The sequence below is a fragment of the Phoenix dactylifera genome, chromosome 4, assembly GCF_009389715.1.
Source record: "Phoenix dactylifera cultivar Barhee BC4 chromosome 4, palm_55x_up_171113_PBpolish2nd_filt_p, whole genome shotgun sequence".
NCBI lineage: Eukaryota > Viridiplantae > Streptophyta > Magnoliopsida > Arecales > Arecaceae > Phoenix > Phoenix dactylifera.
The window spans coordinates 11,978,334-11,988,779 of NC_052395.1; the positions used below are offsets into that span (position 1 = coordinate 11,978,334).

Consider the following 10,446-nt stretch of genomic DNA (forward strand, 5'->3'; position numbering starts at 1 on the left):
CTATTGTACCAGGATGATGCTTTAATGAGTGTATCTATGTGATTGTCAAACCATAAAAAAGGATAAAAGCGGCAAAAGAGAAACAACTTTTAGGTGGAAAACCCTCTACATGGAAAAACGACAGGGCAACAAGAACAATCCACTGTGCAACAGAAGATTATAAATCAGATTGTAAGCTGCTTTATCCTTATCCAACGATCATGTCGTGCGCCAGGAATAAGATCTTAAGCTAAGAATAGATCGAATCTTATGCCCATCACATCTCTCTCCCACTCACCGTACGAAAGGAGAGGCGTGATCAAATAAACAAAGAGGAGGCGCACACGAGGCTGGACCCCATAGAACAATTAAGATGTCGAATGGAATACTCGGATGATTCGTGATAGAAGTGATGCTGAGTGCACGAGAATGATTTCAAGTCGTTGCTAATGATGGCAACTTCCGAGGGAGATGTCACAGTTCGCTGGGACATGAGGATGCGGAGGGCGGTGTCGGGCCAGACCTCGGGAAGTCTGATGGTTTTGTTTCTACTTCCCTTCTTTTTATTTTACTCTGTATAAGATTTGTCAGGCTCTCATGAGCCTCCCGAAAAGTTTAAAGAGTTTAAACGGAATGATTTTGAAGTTTTCGACTAGGTGGACAACATTCATCAAGCTTACCATCTGAATCCTTCAATCATTTGATATCAGCCATTAGCCTTTCTTGTATTGTATTGAAAAGAACAAACAAAAAAAAAATCTATTAGTCTTTCATCATATGCAATCGTGACATAGGATATAAATATTAATAGTTTGAGCCTAAGCATTTAATTAAACTAGAGGACTTAGGCACAAGATAGCTGGAGATGAAGGATCGCATGGGCAATGTTTATCTGCGAGGAAGATGGAGAGTGGAAGGAGAAGCCAAGAAGTTGGCGGAGGAGTAGATGGTGTTGGCCAAGAGGAGCCTGACTTGGAGAAGGCCGAGGAGGTAACCGAATGATAGATTGTCGCATGAGTTTGTTAGGTCACTTACAATGCCATTATATGAGCCCTTGCTAAGAGACCTCTAATCTGTAACTTGACACGTTAGAGGAATATAACTACGAATATAGAAAAAGCACTGCAGAAGATCGAAGCCCATCATATATCACTGGTTGTCTAGCTCATTGTTATGTTCATATGTGTAATTAAGGCGGCCGTGGCTTCTGGTCTCTTGGCTTGCAAAGATTCCGATTGTCTTTTCCACAAAAGAGTAATTAATTTTTTACCGATAAAATAATATTTTGCATAAATCTCAAAGCACTCTAAATCATCTACAATGGTCTAATAATGAATTCATGTGAAGGAATGTGAATCATTTTCCCGTCCGAAAGATACAACCCTGCCCCATCTTATAAATAATTAAATCCCAACTTATTTGGAAATAAAAATGGCTCTGATCCCGTTATATATCACAGGGTCGGGGACTAGAGCTGTTAACGAGCCGAGCCGAGCCCGAGCCTGGGAGAGCTCGGCTCGGCTCGTTTCACAGAAGCTCGGGCCCGGGCTCGGTAACGAGCTCTACATTGGGCTCGAGCTCGGGCTTGCTTGGCAAAACAAAGGCTCGGGCTTGAGCTCGTAAAGCTCGTTTCAATTACGAGCTCCACAACGAGTCCGAGCTCGGGCTCGTAATCGGGCTCGAGCTCGGGCTCGGGCTCGATAACAAGCTATTTTTCTCTATGTGGTCAGATTTTTATGAATTATGGTGCTGAAATAAGATTTTTCAGTGGGAGACTAGAGCTCGTTTGAGCCGTGAGCTGCTCGGCCTCGAGCTCGGGCTTAGGCTCGGGTGTAAACGAGCCTCATATTGGGCTCGGGCTCGGGCTTGTTTGACTAACGAGCCGAGCCCGAGCCGAGCTTTTATCAAGCCGAGCCCAAGTCAAGCCCGAGCAGCTCGGCTCATTAACAGCCCTATCGGGGATCACGTTGTTTTGTTCACACGGGCAATCAGGCCGGTCATGGTTTCTGGTTGGTGGGGCTGGCTTGGTGGTCGGTTCTACCGTTTCTTTATAAACAATTAAAATCCCAACTTAAAAAGAAAAATGGTTCCTCGCTATGTCAGCCGAATTTCTAAAAAATATACGAATAGCTCGGGGTTTTAAGGGGATATTTGTGTTTTATTCGCGAGTATTCTAGGCTTTTTAAAAAGTGAGCTCAACGGCTTCCTTTGTCCAAAGGCCCAAATTGAGGAAGAAACCCTTCGCCGACTTCTTCCCAATTTCTCCTCCGTCTCTCCGCTGGCTGCCGCGCATCTGCGGCCTCTCCGCGGGAGCGTTGATTACGGTATTAAGCCCGTCGGGCGTGGCCTTGTACCTGGAAGCCTCTCCCCGCCGACGAGCCCTCCGCTCGTCGCCACCGCCGAGAACGCCGCCGCTTATCGATCTCCCGAGTTGCGACCTCCGTCGAAAATTCTGCCGCGTCGTCGCCGGCCTCGTTTTCCGAGGCGAATCTGAAGAGCCGGTAAGCCAAATTGCGAATCCCTTCTTAGATTGGATCATCATTGGCAATCGTTCTCTTTTGTTTTATAGTCCTCATTCTTTTTATAAGCCCTAAATCTTCTATTCTAAAATTCATCCCTTAATTAGCTGGTCAAAACCCTATTTGATGTAAGAATAAAAAGGAGCACTTCGTTAGTACTAATCTTCCCTTATGGTCTAATAGTTAGCATTGTGCACATAATATATTTCATTTTTCGTAAATAATTACTGAGAAGAAGAATCATGTTATCTTCATGTCATTTTATATTTTTTCCAATGTACCTACCTCACATTATATAAGGAACAATTCCTGGAGTTTTTGCGATCATTCAACCTAGGGTAATCCTGTTTTTCCATTATTTTGTTTAGGCTTTGGTGAATCACTATTTTGTCATCTCCCATTTAACATGCCATAAAGGAGGGATCCATCTTATATGAGTATTGATGGTAGTGGCTTTGTGGTGTTCACAAAAAACTCAAGTTTTAACGTCTCATGTTCAATTTCTTCTTCGTGACTGTTTATAATCTATTGTTTTGCTTCTATGGTTTGTCATCAATCTGTGGAGTCTATGTGTTATAAAGTTATGCTCCATCTTTTAACATATCATTACTTAACAGTGATGTTATGAGTTTTGTTCCATTAATAGTTGGAAACCTCTGCCTTGTGTAATGTCCCAGATTTGTTAAATACATGGAAACTCAAACCTGCAACCTGTTCCTGATCACTTCCTTAAGGGTCTGTTTGGTAAATCCTGCTGGATCTGGCACAATCTGACCGCATAGGCTGGAGAAGGGGAAGGAAGGGAGAGAGCATGAGAGGGGAAGGGAGAGTGCAGGGAGGCCACAGGTCCTAATCCCAGCAGGATTTGCCAAACAGGTGCTAAGTGTTTTCAGAATACCTGCCTTGTGGACCAGCAGCCCACACCCACATCTGCTCCTGGTTTTGGTGACTAAGGTTCTTGCTATTGTTTATGCAAGTTATCTTGCATTTGTTGTAGATGATTTTTATTTGGAACTATATTTGATGATTTATTTTCTTTTTCACTTACTCTATGGGATGATTCTCAATTGGATGTTTTAATGTAAGCATATTGATGATTTATTATCTTTTTCACTTACTCTATGGGATGATTCTCAATTGGATGTTTTAATGTAAGCATAGTTGGCCATGGTGAAAATGATTGCAAATATCCGTAGTCTTGACAATTTTTCTATTATGTTTATTTTTGTTAATTTTAATTTTCCTTGTTTTTCTCAAATTTTTTGAAAACACATGATTACTCCCTAATATTGAGTTCCCTTCAACAAATTATTTACAAATACTTAACTTGTGACTATGTTTATTATCACTCATTGAAAAGTTTGATCTTATGTACATGGAGGGGATTCATGTGGATCTAAGTTGCCCAGATAGATGTTTAAGCAGGGACCACACTTAAGAAGGAAATGTTTAGGAGGGGCCCTGCTTGTTAAGGGAGAAATATGAAAGTGTTGTGATAAGATTATATGTGAAGGAGTTCTGGTAGGCGTGGGGAGACCATGGTCCCTGCCTTCCCCTACCTGTCTATGTTCCTGGTGTTGGCAAGGGCATCCTCAACTTTCTTTAGAAAGAATGTCATATTTATGAATGGAGAAGTGATTTTAGTGCTGTTATCTTGATTCTGAGGGACTTCTAATGGTGGAGGTCTTGGCTGTATGTTCAGGAGAGAGGGATAACCTCCTAAAATTGTTAAAAGCAGTTTCAAAGATGCCCAAAATGTGAAATGGGAATCAATTAGCTGAGAAGACAACTAGTTAAGGACATAAAAACATAACAAAAAGCATTTGGTGGGAATATCTTCATGTGGTCATTTTAGTCTGTCCAGTAGTGTTGAGTTCGATAATGAACTATGCAACTCAGCATTGGATATGATATCATGTTGAAGCCAGCTGTTGATAACCGAGCCCCTTTTCAGGATCAAATAGAGGCTATCTTGATGATAATGGCATTGGGTAATCATGATAAATTAGATTAAGTTGATAATCTAAACTATTCAAATAAGTTGGGCCAGTCCTTGTGTATTTCCTAGGATGTTTACTAAACAACCTCTTGAAGCTCCTTGTACTCCACTTTGTGCCATCAGGCTACTTTTTGGGCCTGGCTCTAGAGTCTAGAATGATTCCATGTTTTTGATCGAGCTTGCTCAAATCGACTTCTATGTAGATCTGGATCTACAAAAAGTCTGTGCTAGTTTTCTGAAGAGATTGGCTATAGATTACTAGCATCAAATGCAGTTAAATGGATAAAATAAGATTAGATGCACATTTTCTTGATTGCGATACATAATATCTTTGTTATTCAATAGACAATACTTGGGAATTCTTCTGGTCAGTAATTGAAGGGAAGAGAAACTATGATAGTGCATTGCACATGGATATTAGTACCTTTAAAAGTCCCATCCCCGTTGAACATTATACAGAAGTGTTCTCACCTCTCAGACAAGCTCTGATGTCTAGGCCTGCCAAGCAGAGTTGCACAAACATGTAATGGAGATGCATGGTACGATTGGGCTTGTTTGCAGCTGTAGAATTGGTAGGAAGAAGGAAAGAAAGCCCATTATCCTAGGTTGCCATGCTAATTCTGATTGTTAAGATGAATATTAGTATTGATGGGGATATGGCCCTTATGTGATTTTTGCCTTCTCCTGATACTATATATTGAGGAATATTTCATTTGAGTAAATTAGCTTTGTTCACTTAACAAGACCTAATGAAGAATTTGTGTTTTAAAACCATGTAATGTTCACTTGAAAACTAATTTAAATAAGTCTTATGAACTTCAAATTATGAGAGCGAGATATATAGAGCAGGGGCCTCTAAGTATGCTGGTTAATTAATTAGGGAAACATGAGAGGTGTCCTGGTCACATGCTTGACACTTGTCTTTATCATACCAAATGCAAGGGTGCCTACCTGTGCCACTCGTAGAGCCTAAGACTTACACAGGTAGTGTTTCTAACAAATAGCTGTTACATGCAAAACTCATGACAACAAGGGTGTGAACAAAGCACTAGAAGAGTATGCATGTTGTGCGTAAAGCACTAAAGCTTAAACATGTGGAGAAGAATTTCTTTGTGTTGGAGTCTCCAAACTCCCCCATGCTTCCAAGTTTCAACCATAGATTCCGATCACCATCACATCAATGGACATGTGAAAATGTTCGCCGAAATATAATTGTAATTGTAAGATATGAGGAAGGTAGCTTCCCCATTTTTATGGAAGGAATGTAAAAGGTACTCCTATTTAAGAATTAGAACAAGATTTGCTACTTAGCACTAACCATTTGAAGAAGTGTCATAAGTTTTCCAAGAAAAGACAGGGCCTTTAAAGATGTCCTCATATATTAATAACTAGTGGCCAGGCACGTTCATGCATGTGGCCATGAGGGAACAAAATAGAGAAAATATCAAGTCTTGTGATATGCCTTGAGCAGTTGTGGAGAGCTGCATTGCAGCTTAGTAATTATTTTTATGGTGGAGTCAAAAGGAGGATGGAGTTCTAAAGAGTCTGCTATAATAGTACAGTCCTGTGGCATCATGTTACCGATGACTGAAATATTATGCTTCAAAAGAGCTGTGAGAAAGGTTCTGTTAGCATCTATATTTTCAGATAAGCAAACAATTGGAGGCAGCTACTAGATTCGTTCTACAATCCTAGTTGGAATATTTTGACAGAACATAGAGTTCTTGCTAATGTATTGTGAGCAGCTGCAGAAGTACTGCTGGATGGTGAAAGAAGATTATCCAATTTAGATCAAAATGCAATTTGATGCATGCTTTCATGACATTCATTCCCATTTTAACTGATGCTAACTATTATTCTAATATAAACTATGTTAAATTTTCTATGTGCTATGAGTGACTTTTATTTCAACATGCATCAGTTGCAAGGGAAAGTTCTTGATCTTGGACATGCCAATCGAATTGTTTGATCTGACTGGTTTTTGTTGCTAGATGCATTGTTACTTCCCACTTGTTTTTATGGATACTATTCAATTCTTGAAACATTTAGCATGATCATTCTCTCAGTACAAATTTTAAAAGATTTGATGCACATATAGCAAGCTCATATTCAATGACATGCATAACCTTCTAAAATTCCTTTTTATCTCATAATTAGCGATTTATGTCTTTTTGGTTGGCTATTATAAACTGAAATATACTCCTATTTTCCCAATTCGAGCCATAATTTGTTACTTGTAGTTATAACATCTTGCATTTAAGATATCCACAATAATGAAAAAAGAGAGAAATCTCATGCAACGGTCTGCCATTTCATAATGCACACTTTAATTTTTGGTTACTCCAATAAAATTATTTGAAGTGTTCCATTACTAAAATGTTCTTGGTGGTCTTGCCACTTCAATTTTTCAGGATTCCAACTTGCCTGGTAGGTTTCACGCGGAAAAGGCAAAGCCATGTTAGCTGAAAAGAATGATTCCATCTTTGCTGCTGCCTCGGTTGACACATCTTACTCCATGATTGACCATGGTCCACTGGAAGAAGATGATGAGTGGGTGATAGTTAAAAAACAAAGAATCACCATTCTGGTTCCTCCTCCATCACCTGAACAGCCTCAACCTGAAATTCCTGAGAATAACTGCACCCAAACAAAGTCAAGGAGAAATGTTAGGAGAAGCTCAAATATTCAAAAGAAAAGGCGTCAGAAGCAGTGCAAAGATGGGCTCAAGGAACATGCTGTCATCCGTTATGAGAACAAAGTTTCAGTTGATGATCAGCCCAGGGAAGCTGCTGTAACCCCTTGTGAGAAGAGAATACAGAGTGCTTGTGTCAGAATGAAACCTCGAAAATCTGTTCACAACCTTGTTGCTCCACTTGAAAATCCAACACTCGTTAATGGTTCTGATCACATTTCTGGAAAGCCATTGTTGCAGCAGCTGTCGTTTGTTCGTGTTCCTGGTGATGGAAATGTTGCAGTCCCCAATAAAACAAGAATAATTAGACGCTCGAGAACAATTGGAGGTGCCCCTAGGCTGCCAGTTGGTGCATTAAATGTTGTGAATCAGCGAATGCGAGCATTGAACCTTGAGAGGGAGCTCAAAGGATTTGGCGGGCTGAGAAACTGGCTGCTGTCTCAGGATCTTGATCGATTCATACGAATTTTTGAGAGGGAAAAGCTAGGCGTCTATCAGTTGGTCAATCTCACAATGAGCAAGCTCAAAGACATGGGAGCCGATGCAGTTGGACCAAGAAGGAAGCTGATTCATGCTCTTGACAGTCTCTGCCACCCCTACTATTTCAAGGCCTTGCCATGATACACCTGGATTATAAAAGTAAACGGTCACCAATTCACCATCTCTTTTCAAGTTGTTTTCGGCATTGTTTAAAAATAAAGCTTCATAATTTGGGGTTCCAACATCAACGTATTTGGCCCGAGCTTAACGACATCAGTCACTCCAGTTTCAGCCTATTATCTTCAGTACATCAGTTTCTTAAAAAGCAGCATAAAGTACGACAGATTGATCCTCACGTGGGCGCTTGAGCCACCGGATCAGACAGAACTTTAGGGTAAAATGTTTAACAACTTTGGTTTAATGTTATTAAATGTCTCTTTTCAGATGCTTCACTAATAAATCAGAAAACTTGACAGGCTCTTGTATATCACAATTTTAATGCTTGATAATAGATACGGTTCTGTACATTTTTTATGAATTAGATAAACTGAAATGCTCTTTTAACTGATGTTTTGCCGTACTACACGGTGTTAGATAATGGGCAATGCAATTGTATTCCGTATTAACTACTCAAACTTGTTAAGTGATCATGAAATTGCAATTCAAAAAGTATGTAGCATGTCGTAGTACATTGGCTCCTCAGATTGATTGAATCCTCTTTGGATTGCTTTAGTCGCTGCACTGTTTTGTCATTGAGTTGCTTCACCGACAATCGATCCAATCATGGTCCTTTGGACAAATCTCCTAAATTCTTAACAGATTTTTATTTGAGTCAGTCCTAGCATTGTTTTCTTGTTTGTTTACAGATGGTTTACATTTGCTCTTGTTTTTCTATTCAAAACTATGCATAACATGCTTCCTAAATCAGCTGGTTTTTAAAGCCATCGCCATACATGCAAGCAACAAGATAATGCCTGCCCCATCGTGCACTGTCAGAGAACTAGAACGCATCTACCCTCCCCTCTTCGTTTGGTGGCCAAACCATCTACCTTCCCTTTCCCTGACAACTACTTTGCCTCCCCAGTTCCTAAAACCAAATCCATATTCCACAACAAAAAAAAATAAAAATAAAAAAGCGAAAAAAGGAGCGGAAAAAACAGAGAGAGAGGAGGAGGAGGAGGAGGGCAAGATTCGTGACACTAAGAGCACCAACACTACGAACTAATATATACAAGCACACGAGAAACTAGGTTCTTATGGATAAAAGGCAACACCAACATCATCCAAAGACCATACAAACCTTCAAAGAAGAACACAAGCATTTATTAAAGGTTCTAACAAGTTCGCGGTCGCCACCCACCGGCATCCTTGAAACACTGACCAGCTCTCTCATTCCAGCAACCATCATCGAAGTTCTTAGAGTAACTGACTGCATCATAACCAAATGTAAGGGGTTTGGAGCCGCATATGCTCCTCCCTTCCTTCAACAATCTCTTGAGGAGCTTTCGCCAGTTCCGGCTCCTATCGGCGGCTTCGTGACCGAGGAGGTGGAAACGAGAGGGATTTCGATACACCGGGAACCACGTCGGAGAGGCCATGCAGCCTGAGAAGTATGCCGGGCGCTTTGGAGATGAGTCGGTCTCCATGTGGTAATAGCCTCCTTCCTCCACTCTCAAGATGTGAAGGAGAGGAGCTCACCTGCTTGTGTGGTTTAATATATGAACACCGAGGTGAGGTGAGGTGAGATGAGATGAGATGTGATGAGAGGGGAGGGGAGAAGTGGGGGGGGGGTTTGGTATCGGAGAGCGAGTGGATTAGGGTCACACTCATCATCATGGAGTGGATGTGGACAAAAAGAGCCATCTGGGAGTTTTACAAGCCGTACAGAAGTGGTGAGCTGGTGGCGACGGGGGCACGTCGTTTTGGTACAACGACTCTACGGGTGGGCCCATAGGTCTGTATCGGGGCATCTGCTCCTCCTCTTCGGGCGCACAAAGAGGCGAGCATGTGCTCGTACTCTTTCCTCGAGGACACGGCATGGGCTCCCCTCCCACTGCCGCTTGCGTTTGAATGGTTTTGATATGATGTATTTGAATGATTTTGATATGGTGTACTTTTACCTGATGTTGATATAGGTATAGATCATCGAAGTCATTCCGACCTCGGTAAACGCTGAAGTAAATTTTTTCTCAACTTTTGCTTCGAGTGCCGGGTTTATCCAGCCGAACAACGAAGAACGGCAACGTGTTTCCAATTTTAAGGCGGTTAATGTGCGTTAATGACATAACTATAATTTTATTAATTCAGGAGCGGTTGCTGCAACTAATTCGGCCATTAGTGCACCATCCAACGGTTATCATCTATGTGTGTAACGTGAGACTGTTACTAAGAAGTAGTTACTGTATGTCCGGCCAATCTCATTAACATCCTATTCTATATAAAGGTGCGACTAGGAAATCTTTAGGTATGTTCTATTTGCCGCTCTCAAGTTTTTCTCCATTTTTCTAGAATTTGACTGATTTAAACATCAAAGAATTCTTCGTCGGATAAATTCCAGTAAGAGAATTTCCATTTCTATTTTCAAGTCGGCTAGGCGGTACCAGGCATACTCTAGCCTAACTTTCAAGCTAAGAGAATTGGTTCCGTTGTCACCAACTGCTTCCACCAACTCTCTAGCCTAACTTTCAAGCTAGGAGCTTAGTTACGGACCTCATCTCAGCTTCTCGATTCGGATTCTAACAGTGCCATGCTCCCAATCTGAAATCGTAAGTCGGGAT

General features: G+C 41.1%; 1 protein-coding gene across 1 annotated transcript; it reads left to right on the plus strand.

Moving 5' to 3' along the window:
• The first annotated feature begins 6,912 nt into the window (after window positions 1-6,912).
• On the plus strand, window positions 6,913-8,196 carry LOC103709869. The gene has a single exon (XM_008795394.4). The coding sequence runs from the start codon at window positions 6,953-6,955 to the stop codon at window positions 7,808-7,810; it is 858 nt and encodes a 285-aa protein (XP_008793616.1). The 5' UTR covers window positions 6,913-6,952; the 3' UTR covers window positions 7,811-8,196.
• The last annotated feature ends 2,250 nt before the right edge of the window (window positions 8,197-10,446 follow it).

What these genes read in the sequence shown, in the direction of transcription:
- LOC103709869 (XM_008795394.4), top strand. Translation starts at nt 6,953, where the DNA reads ATGTTAGCTGAAAAGAATGATTCCATCTTTGCTGCTGCCTCGGTTGAC.